We start from the raw sequence: 15,382 nt of genomic DNA, 5'->3' as shown, positions 1-15,382 counted from the left end.
AGCGTGGCTCGAGCCCCCTGCGGCTGCCTCTGCTGGGACCGTGACCTATGGAGGTGAGAATGGGATTCCCCCCGCTGGTGAGGGGTCAGTACTGCACTACCCCCTCACAGTTCAGTGCATTATTCATTCTGCAGCCAAGCATGAATAAACAGGTCCTGTTGACTTTCTCCAAAGTGAAAACTGTTTTAGTGCATGTCCCATTTCTCCTGTCTCGGGTGTTGAACTCTGGGACGTTCAGCGCACTGTTCAAAGGGTCAGGACAGAGGACAATGTACAGGACAGAGGAGATAGAGGACATAGAAGGAAAAGGGTTCTTCGGGATGGATAGTGTGTATCCTAATGATAACAAACATGATCTCTGGGCTGAGAATATTCATTAGATGTTAGAATATTCATTCACGGTCCACCAGGACGAGTGAAGGCCAGCAGAAGATTAAAAGTTCCACAAGTCACCACACAATCCCGTTGGAATAGGACATGATCATGTGCTTAAAAAGATTTTTTCCCCTTTTAGCTTTTCTCAAAATAAATGCATTGTAAAGAAACCCTCTCTCTCTCTCTTTCTCTCTCTCTCTCTCTCTCTCTCTCTCACACTCTTTCTCTGTGTGTGTGTGTGTGTGTGTGTGTGTGTGTGTGTGTGTGTGTGTGTGTGTGCTCGTATCTCTCAGTGCATGTTTAAGTTCCAGATGTGTGGACATATTGTAACTGCGGGAGGTAATCACCCTTCTCCTCAGGTGTGAGGACAGGGCGTCGAGTTACCTCTGCTGTGGTCAGGAAACGATAACCTTATGTCATATTATTCACCTTTCACTCTCTCTCTCTCTCTCTCTCTCTCCATCTCCCTGTGTGGTTGGGGGAGGTGGTGGGGGTACTTCTCAGTCAGTGACATTGACTGCAAGCAATATTGCCCTCAGCTATTTCAGCATCATTAGAAACTAGCTGTTTTTGCACAATTTAATAGCACTTTCAATTTCAAATCAGTTTTCAAGATTTAATTTTCACACAGTTGCTGCCAAAGGGCAATGATAGTTAAAAACCATTCAGATAAAACTGAGATATTATGGGCACAATGGCCCCAAAGAATAATAAAGACTTTAAAACAACTCGAGCAAATTCAACTTGGGAGGGAGCAGCGAGCTATGAGGAAAACACACACACACACACACACACACACACACACACACACACACACACACACACACACACACACACACACACACACACACACACACACACACACACACACACCTACCTCCCTTAAACTGTGTATTGTGGTCCTTTGGAAATAAAATAGATGTAAATAAATACCTGTGGAGTAGTAGTCTGTGCCATATTCATCTTTTATCAACTTGTTAGCATATAAATGTTTTTATTTTTTTGCAGCATTTATCTTGCTTTCGGTGCGACTGTGACAGGTGCAGCAAAACAAGATTTTTTTGGGCAAGTGCTTTGAACCAATGACAGTCCGTTTAGAGCTGCGAGGGGCGTGGTTTACATCAATCTGCAGGGACGTCGCCCAATCCCCGTGCTCTGTGGGAGGGGAACATTTGGAAGGGGGCGTGACCGCGGAGCGCGAGTCTCTCCACCGCATACTGTATTGAACTCGGAGAGTAATGGCATGAGCGTTGCTTACTGTTTGACAGTAGATGCTTATAGAAGACGAGCTGGGGAAAAACTACTACGCCGCGTGTGTATCTGCTTGAACTTCACGTCAGAAGACACCGACGAGGCGGGGCCCGGGGGACTAATTGCAATTTAGCTAAAAAATAAATAAATAAGAAGAAGAGGGAAAAAAGGCAAAAGTCTCTCAAGTGACAGAGGTTTTTTGGGCAAATATTTTATATTTTTTGTTGTTGTTCGTTCCCAAGACGAAAGGGGGATTCGCCGCTGGACATGTGAATTAAAAGGAGTTTAATGTCAGCGCACAAGATGAAGCGAACGACTGCCCTGCTGTGTTGCCTCGGCGTTCTCTTCCTGACTTCTGGCGTGTTTCGGTCCATTTCCTCGCAATCAGGTGAGTGAAAACAGCCGTGGCGGGGTGGCTCTCCTCTCCGCGGGTGCGCGTACAGAGCAGTCAGAGTCAGTGCGCACGGAGCCAAGTGTTCAAGTGTGGGGAAACTTACCAATAATAATGAATTAATCACAGAAATTACCACGATATAATACCACCTCTGCCTGATAGGGCATTTATTTACATGTATTTTAACTGTAAGAGGGTCTGCAGCCAGACTGCCTTTTCTGCTGCCCTTTTTTTTTCTCTGTGAAAGTAAAATAAAACCAGTGTCCCTTCATAACAAATGGTAATCTTTGCCCTGTAAAGAAAAGGGGCAACGTTGGACTCTGGTTTTCGGAAAGACGTAGTAGTAGCAGCACTATACTGCCTCATCCAAGTCGGGACGACGAAATAAAATCAAAGGTTTTGTGACAGCCTGTGGATTTTCTGCAACCACTGAATGAATGAATGCAATTAAATTGTTTCCACTGCACTGTTAGGCACAGTTGAATTTGGAGAGAATAATAGAGGGCATATTGAACCATTCGCCACACGTGTGCAAGGTGGAGAAGCAGCAAGCTTGCTTCACATTTAAACTGAATGGATGGATGGATGGATTGGATAGCTAGACGGACGTTGAGCTGGCATTGCATTGTGCGTGTGTTTGTTTTCAGTGGGTAGACTACTGTGCCTGTGGTACTGAGTATACGTTTCAAAAGTTGTCCGCTGACTTTTAGTGACTCGGTTACCATGAAAAACAGCGATCAATAACTGTATTCAGTATTCATTATTTATTAGATTAGCCAGCAAAGCTTGTTGCACATCACGGGCTTACAGCTTTTAGAACGTCTACTACTGCATTGTCAATAGCAATACGTTTTTTTAATGCAGCAGCGCTCTCTCTCTGTCTCTCTCTGTCTCTCTCTCTGTGTGTGTTATGATAACACCTGTGAGTGAGTGAGTGTGCGTGCGTGTACGCGCATTTGCTCTGGCAGGAGACGGAGGAAGAGAGATTTATGAGGCATGTGTCTGACTGTAAGTGGAGACGTTATAGCACTTTCCTATTGATCAATAAGTGATAACCCAAAAGGTTTGCACGCATGTCAGTGTTTTCAGACAGACATGGACAAGGGGGAAATATCCTCGCTGACGGGAAGCTATATATATTCACTTCATTTCCCAGATATTTCTCAGTCTTTCCCAAAAGGCCAGACAGATGGATTCTCCATCCCATGCCTCCCGTCTCATATGACCACGAATCCACCAGTGCGCTTGTAATTAGTATTATCACCATGAACTGGATAATAGTTCTTATTTGATGTTTTAGGCTATATGCCCCGTGATGCGTTATCTGGAGCCACTCGCCCACCAGCACCCATAACCTCCGCTTTAATCAAAGTCAAATTGCGCTGTAGCCTACTGCCCGAAGCGAACTATACGTTGATTGAATTAGGAGATTAAAATTCAATCTGGGTGGGCTCTCGGTGTATAGGCTTTACGTTTGGTTTGACCATTACGCACGGCACATTTTGCTGTTGCAGATGTGGACCAATTGAGCACATGTCAGAAATAGATTGTTGTATATGAGAGTAAAATGTAGGCTAAATTACTGGGCATTACTATTCATATACGCACTACGCAGATACTGTGATTGTCCGCGGCACTGCTTAGCCTATTCTTTCTTGGAATACAATTTAACATAGCGTTGACTTTCATTTTTCATTTTTGTATATGTACCCAGGACAGAGTATTAGTATAGTTACCTGCTACACTCTAGAGCTGGGTTTTGAATATTGTGGCATTTACAATTTCACTGTGTGGGGACATGGGGAGGGAGGGGGACCCAACGAAAGCAGACTGGAGCAGATAATACAAATATCACGGTGTTAATCGGCTTAAACGCGGATTAAATCCTGTCGGTGAGAAAGAGACAGAAAGGCAAGGGATGGAAACGTCATCATTCTTTAAGAGATTACATCCATCTTTTCATATAGTCAGTAGTCACATATTAAATTCTTTGTCATTAAAGAGGTGTGTGTGTGTCTGTGTGTGTGTGTGTGTGTGTGTGTGTGTGTGTGTGTGTGTGTGTGTGTGTGCCTGGGTGCATGGAGTATGCGTGTGCACACTTGGAGATGTCTAGGGTGAAATGTGTTTGTGCTGTGTGTAATGAGATTAATACTTAATAGTTGCACATCATTTCTGTCTCACCAAAAATAGCCGATCTACAAGCTCACAGTGCATGGCTGTTGACACATACTGTGAGCTTGAAGATCAGCTATTTGGTGCCGAGAGAGACACTGGCGTGCAACCAAGACAAGCAAGACCTGTCATTTCAGTTCCACAGCACTGAGCACTGTCATATTCTACCCACACCTTTGTGTGGCTACAGTTTTACTGAGAGATGCGAGACTACTGGACTCTTTCTTCCTTTAATATCTGAGCGTTGGAGAGAATCGATTCGTGTCACATTTGCCACCGGCCCTGGCCCACACAGCACGGCCATCACACAAAGCCCTCTCACAGCCATATCTCCTCCTGTTGTCGCCCGTGAAAGGCGGTCTGACCTCTATGTCTCTGGCGTTTTATTGCAAAGAATAGCTGCCTTTGATTCGGTGGCGATCTACTTCCCTGGGCCGGGGGAGTGTGAATCATTCCACACTCACCTCCTCTCTCTCTCTGCCTCACTGGGTCTCCCCTATATGCATACTGCATGCATGCTGTGTGTGTGTGTGTGTGTGTGTGTGTGTGTACAGTGTGATATGTGATATATGCATACTGTGTGTGTGTGTGTGTGTGTGTGTGTGTGCGCGGCGCTGTGCGCGCGTGCCACACGGTGTGCGGAAAGCACTAGTGCTCCAGAGGGGTTTAATACAGCAGAAATAGGAAGCTGTTTCTGTTCTGCCATTTTAATTGTTTTTCTACGCTTGGAGGTTTTTTACCCATTGCCCCAATGATGCAGATAAAAACGGTGCAAGACTTCAGTTAACCACTTAAACCCCTCTATAACGTACTTGGACCGCTTCTCACCTTCTGAACCCAGTGTCTTTGGCGAGAGAGTTTGGTGTTACTATTCACATGACACATGCAATCCCATATACAGTACCATGAAGGAATGTGGTTTCCTCCTGATTAGATTCCATAGTTTGTGTCCTGTCATCTTCTACTGCGTTTTGATTGGCTGGTGGTGGGGTTCGTAACCGTCGGAAAATGTCTTTCGCCCGCGTAGTGATTGGATCACATCCCGTGTGACCTTTACACGTAGCACGCCGACATCCATCAGCTGGATACATACATGGGTTTAACTTTGACGGTGCATCTTTAAAATGTCTTTGGAGGACAATGTCATAATTGGATTTGGAGAAGCGCCCTCGTATTAGCCGGCCTATATAAAATGCAAATTGTATGTGTGGCATATGTGAAGTTTGGTTTGCAGGACAATTAAAGACTACCATGCACATTTGATGAGGTTTGTTATTCTCTCTCCACCGCCGTCTCCCTCTGAAAGCTCTCTCTAATAGCTTTCTTGTGTCTCACAAAACAGAGTGAATTTGATATAGGCCTAAATGTAGGCCTACTGCCTACGTGTGCATAGCTTTTTCAAGTTGGAGTGAGAGATGACAACTTTGTTTTTTTGTTGTATGTTTTTTGTATGGATACCCCTTTTACCACTTTTAAGAGCCTGCTCAGGGACTACAGATGAAAATTAGCCTATGGCTAACTCTGGCCCATTTACATGGATTTGCAAAATGACGTGTTGATTAATGTGCATTGTCCCTGTAGCTCAGGGTTCCCCAATAGGCGGCCCGCGGGCCATTTGCGGCCCACAGAGCGCCCCCTTGTGGCCCATGAAAGAATTTCCAATTCCATTTTTTTTTTTTTTAAGTGTCCCAGATATAAATGGCATTAAATGGGGGTCAGTAGCCTATGCATGTCAAACTGGGCATCCTTTTCAAATGGGGTCTTGCCCTGAAAATGAATTTTCAGGGCAAGACCTCGACCTCGCGCGTGCAGACTCGGCCCCCAGCCTGGTACGCTAGTCAAAATATGGCCCTTGAGGAAAATTAATTGGGGAACCCTGCTGTAGCTTGTTGTAACATCAGGGGAAGTCCTTAGGGCTTCTATTCCGTTCTGCACATGCAGCTGAACTCATACGCGCAAACTATACAGATATTGAGTGTCCAAACGCTTGTCTTTCAGCTGTGTGTATCTTTCCACTGAATCCATTTAAGGTCCCCTTCTCTCTCCTCTCCCCCCGCTCTCTCTCTCCCAGGCTCCACCCACACTCCATTGGCCTTTTTGACAAGTGCATGTTGAAGGTTTAAGAACTGCCAGGGGGGCCTATGTCTGAGGTCTGAGCGTGTGGTGAACGTGTCTACCCTGTGTGTGCGTTGGATATGTAGAGAGAGAGAGAGAGAGAGAGAGAGAGAGAGAGAATGATTGACAGCCTAAATAGACCGCTGCAGAGTTTCTCTCTGTCTCACCCTGCGGTGAACCTCCCCCAGTTGTCATCCTTTGCATTGTAAACTTTAAAAGTAACAATAGGAATATGGCTAATCTTTGCCAAGACACACTCATTACCACCATGTTTTGAATGAAAGTCAAAAGATAATTGTGGCTTTATACATGTGAAGTCTTTTGGCGGGGGTCTGCCTCGTTTATTCTTTCTGAAGCGTCAGCTTGCCAAGCCAGAGTGATTTGCTTTATTCTCATTTTTATTATTTCTCTTTCCCGTAGTTAATAATATAGTGAGAAAATAAAAGGATGATAACAGGCTGACAACCTTTCTAGGAAAGCACGGCTCCACCTTAGACAAGTGTGTCTTGTGTTTTTGTGTGTGTGGGGGTGCCAAGAGGCTGGATTCTAGCCCATTTATTCTCTCTTGTCTGTCTGTCTCTCTCTCTCGCTCTCTCGCTCTCTCTCTCTCTCTCGCTCTCTCTCTCCTTTTAGTAGCCTAATCTTCCTTTAAAATATTCATAGCTAATCTGCATTTACAATGTAATTACAGACTGGGTTTTGAGTGATATTGGAGACGGCCTGCGGAGCATGCATGCGTCCCGCTTAAAATCTTGATTTGTCTGTTTTTTTGCACTTGAATAAATAGAAAAACAAGTCGGGATATTGTAGCTATTGCTCTGTGCGTCATGTTGCAATGGTTTGTTAGGTTATAGATCTGTTCGTTTGGCTATGGAGCATCTAAGCTTACAGGCCATCCCTGAGCTTGGAGGGGGGCACACTTTTAAACAAAGCACTTGCAGTTGTGACCTGTAATAAATTAGTTTGTTGCAGCTCTTATTGTGCGACTGTGCGTGCGTGCGTGCGTGCGTGCGTGCAGACCATGGTATTTATTTAAAACCATGCATTTATTGAACTCCTTAGAGCGCATATCTCCGCCAGGCTGTGTTGCTTAGCCAGTCATGTGTAGTCAGGGCTGGGTTCGTCGGGGAAAGAGCAAGCTGTGTAGACATAGGGCTCCATTTTCGTCACCGCTAAACCCCTTATCCCTAAACTTCTTTGCCTTTTTTGAATAATGAATAGTTAAAATGGCCAGTCTACAAGCTCACAACGTGTCAATGTAGATTGGCTAGTTGAACTATTCAAAAATGTTTTTCAAAATAGTAGAAAAAGGCAAAGAAGTTTATGGATAAGGGGTTTAGCGGTGACGATAATGGAGCCCATAGGCTACACAACATACATAAATGCTTTTGTAGGTGTGCTCTATTATGGCCCCTCAACATGCGATCACAATTTGTGTTTGATTCATTGTATATGGCTTTCTTGTCAAATAAATAACAAAAAGATCACACCTGTGTGAAGTGAGGGGCGCTAATATTTTAAAGTCTAACTCGTGTTGATTAGGTGATGTAATGATGTAAAACAAACGATGCCAACACAAACATTAATGCCATTAACAATAAAGAGACAATATGACGAAATGAGGGACAATATGACGTACATTTTCCCTTCATTGTCAATGGTGTTTTAAAAACAAACATTGAACTAAAAACAAACATTAAACCTGTATATAGGAGGGGCAAATAGTCCTCTCCACCGTAGTCAAAACCTTGTTTGGCGGTCATTGCCACATCAAAAGGTAATTTGTAAGTGCTTTTGGCTCTGCGTTGTTTATAGAGCTCAAGGCTTTTGGCATTTCTTTCTTTTCTTTTCTTTTTTCTTTTCTTGTAATAAAAAATTCTAGAAGCCAATCATAGCTATTGGCAATGGAATATGAATTTGTCAGAGATGAGCATTGCACAGCAGTCGTACAGACACACGAGACACATGGACAGGGGGCAAACACAAAATGGCCTGGCTGAGATAATTAGTAAAAATATACAGGACATTAGGAATTGGCATTTATGGGTGAGGAGGTTAATGTTAACCGTTAAGTGAAAATGGCAATGTTACATTCCCATGTAGATCAGAGTCTTTAATGAACAACTGCTTTTGATCTCCCTTCATTACCATCTCTATATCTACTAGGGCTGTCAGAACGAATTTCATAATATGAAAGAAATTCGAAAATGAAAAAATAAATACATATTTTGTTTTATATTTTATTTTACCTGCTTGCTTAATGTATTGAATACTAGTTTCTGTTGAATATTTTCGAAAAATAAAGCAATGAAATTCGAATGGGAATATAAAGGTAAACTGACGGCCCTAATATCTACAAACAACACTACAGTCTAAGGCCCTTATATGATCACGGATGCCTCCCACCCTGACGGACTGTACACCCCAACCATTTACAGAGGCAAAAAGGCTAGATGTCTCAAGAACTCAACCGCCAGATTCAGGAACCGCTTCTTTCCCTCAGTTATTTCGTTGAACTCTTAACCAAGTGATGGTCCCCCCTCCACCTCCTCACTGTACATACACTGACTTTATCTCGCTGACCTTTTGCATTGGAATGATGCCATCAAGTAAATGTTGTTGTGCACACAATAACAAAATAAAATCCATCCATCAACATTGGGAAAATGACTGCACAAAAGGTGCCAGACATTATAAGAAGTGACGATTTAACAGACACGCGTGAACTCTGTGTCCCTTGCGTCCCCCGCATGTGTGTGTGTGTGTGCCAGCCCAGCGGGCATCAAGAGCGTGCAGAGTGCCCGTCGTCGTCGTTGGCGTATGCCAGCCTGTGTGTATACTGTAAGTCAGCAGTCACCTTGCAGCAGAGCAGAAATAGCGCAGCAGCACTCCTCTCTTTCCCCTGGATGTGAAGGTACATAAAGCACAGAATGAGAGGAGGGGAAAAGGCAATTGACCTTGGAGGAGGGTTTTTGCGGGCTGGCGATATAGCTGCTGCCCCGGTGGATGCTACTGCTCTGCAGCCTGCCAGGGGAGGAGGGAGTGTGTGTGTGGGTGTGTGTGTGTGGGTGTGGGGGTGTCAATGCTGAGTATGACAGTCTTTGTTCACTGTGTAGAAAAGCAGCGAAATCTTCACTGCTTGACAGCGGTGGAGCGTAAAGGAGCATTTTACTCCAGAGCGGTGCTGTGGAGGTCGTTAGTGGAAGGTGATATTGTGTTGAGTTTATGAGCGATGTCTGCGCGGTAACAACACAAATCCATTATACCTGGATGCAGCGCTAGGGCATTGCTCAGTGGCACTTTATTTTCTCCCCTTTTTAGCGGTGCCTATCCTCTCCAATGACTGGCCGCGTGCGTATGTCTGTATATACGTCTGTCTGTCTGTTTGGAGTACAGTATGTCTGTTTGTAGTATGGCCTCAACAGCTGCAGCCAGCCAGCTGTATTGTATTGTGTTGTTGAGCAGCCTGCACCGCTCAGTTCACACGGGTGTGATTTTTTTTCAAAATCCCGAAAACATACAGCACCCTTTAGACCACGGACTTGATACGATTTGTATCTTTGAGGACCCCAAAATACACTGGAAAAACCTCAGTGTTCATTTCCATATGGAGCCATTTGTAAACCCATTTGTTCAAACACCCGGTATTGCATGGTCTATTTGGTTCCTAAATAGACAATCAGTTACTGTATCTGGGATCTCCTGAAACCCCAGCAGTCTAACATTGAGCCAAGACGGACAGAGGAGATATTGCCCCTTGAACTTCAGACAGTACTACTGTCAACCAGGGTCTACATTTCTCAATGGAAGGTTGGGGAGACCACCTCCAACCACTGAACATTGTATTAACATACTATACCATACAGATTGATTTAAATTATGTTTTATTCATTAGACTAAGTCCCAGATGGCAGCTTTAATTTATCCATTTGTAACTCTTGAGAGGTTACAAATGTAACCGTTCTCTCAGTGAAATGAATCACTCAGGAACAGGTATCACTCAGTATTAAATTACATGGTATATCGTCACTGTTGGGCAGACACCTTGTACGTCTTTTTTATGTTTAATTTGTAAATGAACATCACACTGTTCTGTAATGTATTGTAAAGTACCAAAGATTAACAAGAGCTTGTGACAAAATAATAACTTACATTGGATCCATTGGAACATGTTTTGTACATACAAGGTTTGGATACGATAATACATCATCTGCCGAGTAGAAACCTCACATTATATCCAAAAAACTGTTACTTTTCAGGATTCAAATTAAAAAGCATCAACCGTAGCAGATCTATAAGCCCAAAATTGTCGTTTTGCACAACATTTTGTGCTGCATTTTGACCTTGTAGATCTGCTACTTTTTATGTTTTTTTTGTGACGCTTTAGTAGTATGAACAAGTTGGGCGTTAATAAGGAAAAATTATTGAGATAAGAGGTTTCTGGCCGACAACAAGGATGATGAAGTGCAGGTTATGGTGAGGTCTGAGTGTGTGTGTGTGTGTGTGTGTGTGTGTGTGTGTGTGTGGGGGGGGGGGGTGGGGTGGGGTGGGGACTGGGTAACAAAGAGGCAACCCAGGTGCAAAGTCAACTCTGTCATTTCCCCCTGTGCCATCCCGCTGCGGTGGGCCGTTTACGCCAGACAGGGGTGCTTCATCTCAGTCACACACACACACACACACACACACACACACACACACACACACACACACACACACACACACACACACACACACACACACACACACACACACACACACACACGCGTGCATATACCTTAACACACCCCTCCCCCACATGCATGTGCATATACCGTATAGACATTAGACACACACACGCACACACACGTGCATAGTCATGCACGCTTGCATGCATTCACGCACATGCAGGCACACATACTCACACAAACACATGGACACATATAGTCAGCGCACTCACACACGCACCGTAATGCATGCACACGCGCACACACACACACACACACACACACACACACACACACACCCTCACACACACACACACACACACACACACACACACGTACACACGCTCGAAGTATACATCAAGTAAACATACAAGAGGCATCATGCTGTGCATCACGCTGAGTTTTTTTTTCGGCTCCCTTCCTTTGTTCTAACCCCCCTCTCCTGCAGAGAGACATTACCTCCCCATGGCAAGGTGAACGGGGTGCTGATGTAAGATCATTTGTAGCAGCCAGAGTGAGACAGAGGGAGAGAGAGAGAGGAAAATGGAGTGTGTGTGGTGTGTGTGTGTGTGTGTTCTCTAATTTTAACCAGGGAGACTCAGGGGCCGGTAGGCAGGCAGGTGCTGGGGAGGGGAGGTGAGGTGTCTTTTGGCAGGGATGGGAGCGGAGGGGACATGGGTGAGCGTCCCAGGAGCCTTGGTTAAAGTGGCCGCTATCACAGGAACTGGACGCACAATTAATCAGCTGCAGCCCAGGGGGGAGCTTGGACTATGACAGGAACACTTCATTCTGCAGAGCCCACAGGACGGCACGGCACGGGACACACACGCAGAGCGCCTTTTTTTTCTCATCTTTCCTCTCCTTTCCTATCCTCTTGCTCTCCTCTCCTCTCCTCTCCTCTCCTCAGAGATGTGTCTGTTTGCCTCTGTAAATCTTTTGATTAGAATCAGCCAAGCTCCTCTCCGGTGACTTGACAGCTGACTGGAGAGTCTGGGAAGACATGAAAGCTGAAGTTTCTACTTGCTGTTTAGCCCGAGAGAGAGAGGGAGGAAGGGAGATGAGGGATAGTGCGGGAAAGACGGATTCAGAAATCCTCAGTTGGCTTTGCTCTAGTCTAGTCCAATGGTTCTCAAACATTTTCATGTCAAGGATCCCCAAATTGATAATGTATTTGGCTGCGGACAGCTATTTGAAAAGATCGTTGCACCAGGCATTTTCGGAAATAGCAGATCTCGCAGATCGCCTATTTTTGAATAGCCTTTTTTATTTATTTATTGGACCTAGGTGTATATAAACTGTTCCTCATTTTGAACCAGTGTCCTTCCTCAGCCCCCTCCATGCACAGCCAGCACCTCCCTCTGTGCTTCCACTGCCTCCTCTCCTCCCAGCCAGCGTTGAGTGATTGATGGATTCAGGTCCGACATGGCCCGTTTCACCCGCGGGCACGAGCAAGGACGTTGGCAAGATTTAGCCGGATTCCAGTGGGGAAGGGGGGGGGGAGGGTGCGGTGAAGGTGATGGAGGGGGAGCAAAAAAAAATGAACAAAGAACAGAGAGGGGAATACTTGACTCTGTCAGTGTGGTGGTTCAGCTCAACGGGCGTTTGGCGGCGTGACCATGCGTTTTCTCTGAACGTGGGCTCCACCTGTTCATAGCATTCCACTGCATCACCTCTGAGCTTTTTTGAAAGACCTGGACAACAGGAGTATGCTCATAATTGAATAGCAGGCGATCCTAATCGAATGCCAAACGGCTGTGTTTCGTTCATAATCATAATCACTTTACATCACTTTGAAACGCCAAGTACGATGCCTGCAACAAACTGTGTGTTTAAATACCAGTACACAAGGATAACATGCACGACCTCACAAGTATAGGTTGCAAGACAAAATAGATGATTACTGTCGTCTGTCAGTAGTAGCCTTTGTCATATACTGTAGGAGATATGAAGCTATTTTCACAGTGGCAGGCTGGCAGCCCCCTTTTTATGTTATTGGGGCTTTTTGCCTTTATTAGACAGGAATCGGGGAGAGCGATTTACTTTTTTTACTTTTCATTTTTGTTTATCAAGTCTTAACAAAAAACAACAACTAACAACAACGTTTTTGTAGATAACTACAGGTTTTGAAATTCAATTCAAATTAGATTTCTAAATGTATCTCAGTCTGGATACCTAGACACTGGAACCTGATCTACAAGCTCACAACACGTTTGGACTTGTCGTGAGCTTGTAGAGTGGCTATGACGGCAAGCGACACCGTTGCACCGACTCGCTCCTATATCGTTACAAAGTTACCATGGCAACCAATGCAGATGGTCCTAAGATGTTTGAATACACAAATCCAATCTGATCCTTTGCAAATAACAGTATGGACCGTCCGATTTGAGAAACAAATAAGATTTGCCTTCAGTCTGAGACATGATGTACTCAGTGTATCACCTTTTCAGCTGGGTATCAGAATGTGTTGACTTCGCCCAGCCTTTGATGCTTAAATACATTTAATAATTCAGATAGAGGTGGTCAGAAAGAATCATCCAGAATCCATGTCCAAATGTGTGTTTGTGTGTATTGTCGACTTGAACTGTGAGGAGGCTGTGTACTGGCCCCCTCCCCACAGGGGGGCCCTGGCTCTCCCGGTAAGCAAACACCCACTTGATGAGTAGCCAGGCGAGGGGGAAACAAGGCCCGCAGTGTCTCCCTGGTCACGCTTTGTCCTGGACGAGGCTTCGGCAGCTCCCCGCGTGACGGGCCTGGAGATGAGGGGTCCGCTGGTCTCGTGAGCATTGTCCCGTACAGGCAGGCCCTGTTAGGGCCACATCACGACAAACGTAGGGTGAACTCTACTGTATGTCAGTATGGCTTCAGATATTTGCAGTAGTTCAGCATGCCTATCTCTTACCATGGCAAATACATAAATAATCCTGAAAAAGGTTATAGGGATGTCGGGTTGAAAATGGCCCTTTGTGTGTGTGTGTGTGTGTGGGGGGGGGGGTGGTTTATAAATATTTAACCAATAGACAATATTAACAAGAGCTTGTGACTAAATAACTACATTGGATCCATTGGTCCAACGTTTCTGCCCGACAGTGACAAGATAGAATGTACTCTAGACAGTACTTACATATTGGTTTCAGTAATTGTTTTGTTTGGCCTGCAACACATTTATTGTGCTCAAATTAGCCCTGTTCACTTTTCCCCAGAAGGCTATATACAACATATTAATTTCATTCTAAACCAGTAGACAAGTATGTCCTTTATCCTGTATGTCTTTTGGTCTGTTTCAACTATACCCACATCTACTTAATTCTCCCTCTAAATGGCCCAGGTAAGAAGAAGTCCATTCCTGCCATATTGTTTTCCCCCTCACAAATTCAAATGAATATCTCAGAATTATATGATTCTTCTGCGGTTTCATTCTTCCACAGTCCTCTCTCCACGGACCTCCTCTGGCTTGGCCAGGTGCTCATAATTAACACAATTGCCCATGTTCATATAGACAAATCCATGGAGGGGTGCCCTGAGGGCACAGCCATAGCTGAGTTGTACCATTAAGCGCAGCTTGACACCTCAGTATTGATTGCCTACAGGGCACTGCGCCATGATCTATAGAGTATGTACTCTGTGTAGGGTGTCTGTGTTCCTGCCTTCCTGGTGAAACCGCAGTGTCTGGTGACATAATTTGTATCGGTGAAGATGTCTACAATTATTTGGGGGCCCACTTTCAATATCCTCACGGCCCATGGGGGGGGGGGGGGGGGGTTGGCGTAATAAATAAATTGGGGAGGTAAAAATACTCAGAAATTAAGCTTTTTTATTTTTACTGTGTTGCAGGAATTGGCTTCTATAGTCAACTCAACAGCACGTAGCTGCTTAAAAAGTGGTAGTGAAAAGAAACTGCAAAGCCCAGTGGTATATCGGGGGAACGGATCGGTGTGTGTGACAGAGATGGTTAGAAAGCACTCTCATTCACCAGTTTCAAGAGGCAAAACCGGCGAATGATGCAGCAGAAAAACACATACAAAACACTTTTTGGAGAGATTTTAGACGCCCGCCGCAGCCGTACATGCCTGCCTGTCCATCTCGCAGGTAAATGAGTAGTTTCAGACTCGCCGTGCCGCTGATGTTTGTTGGCGCGGTGATGAGCACATTGCGCGTGTCACCCAGCTGTCTCAGCAGTGCCGTGCCTGGGCTGTCTTGGCCTGTAAACACAACAGGTTTCTTCTCTCCTGTCCTCCGCTCTCAAGCGCCTTGCCTCATTTTCAGAGGCTCTCTCTCTCACGCCGTATGCCTCAGCAGCAGCAACGATGTGAAGTCAATAGGATGAATAAAACATATCTTGAATCAGAGCTCTCTCTGCCCTGGGATATGTCAG

General features: G+C 45.0%; 1 protein-coding gene across 2 annotated transcripts in view; it reads left to right on the top strand.

The window, feature by feature from the left end:
• The first annotated feature begins 1,826 nt into the window (after positions 1–1,826).
• Positions 1,827–15,382, top strand: part of erbb4b (erb-b2 receptor tyrosine kinase 4b) — a 457,442-nt gene continuing 443,886 nt past the window's right edge. For both annotated transcript variants that reach the window (XM_083776517.1, XM_083776516.1), the window contains exon 1: positions 1,827–2,014. In XM_083776517.1, the coding sequence (XP_083632643.1) occupies positions 1,915–2,014 (100 nt within the window). In that variant the 5' untranslated portion in view covers positions 1,827–1,914. The remainder of the gene's footprint in view (positions 2,015–15,382) is intronic.

Source organism: Protomyctophum parallelum (assembly GCF_964188405.1).
Source record: "Protomyctophum parallelum genome assembly, chromosome: 11".
Taxonomy (NCBI): domain Eukaryota; kingdom Metazoa; phylum Chordata; class Actinopteri; order Myctophiformes; family Myctophidae; genus Protomyctophum; species Protomyctophum parallelum.
The sequence above is the reverse complement of the archived record's forward strand: the minus strand, read 5'-3'. Positions and strand labels throughout refer to the sequence as shown.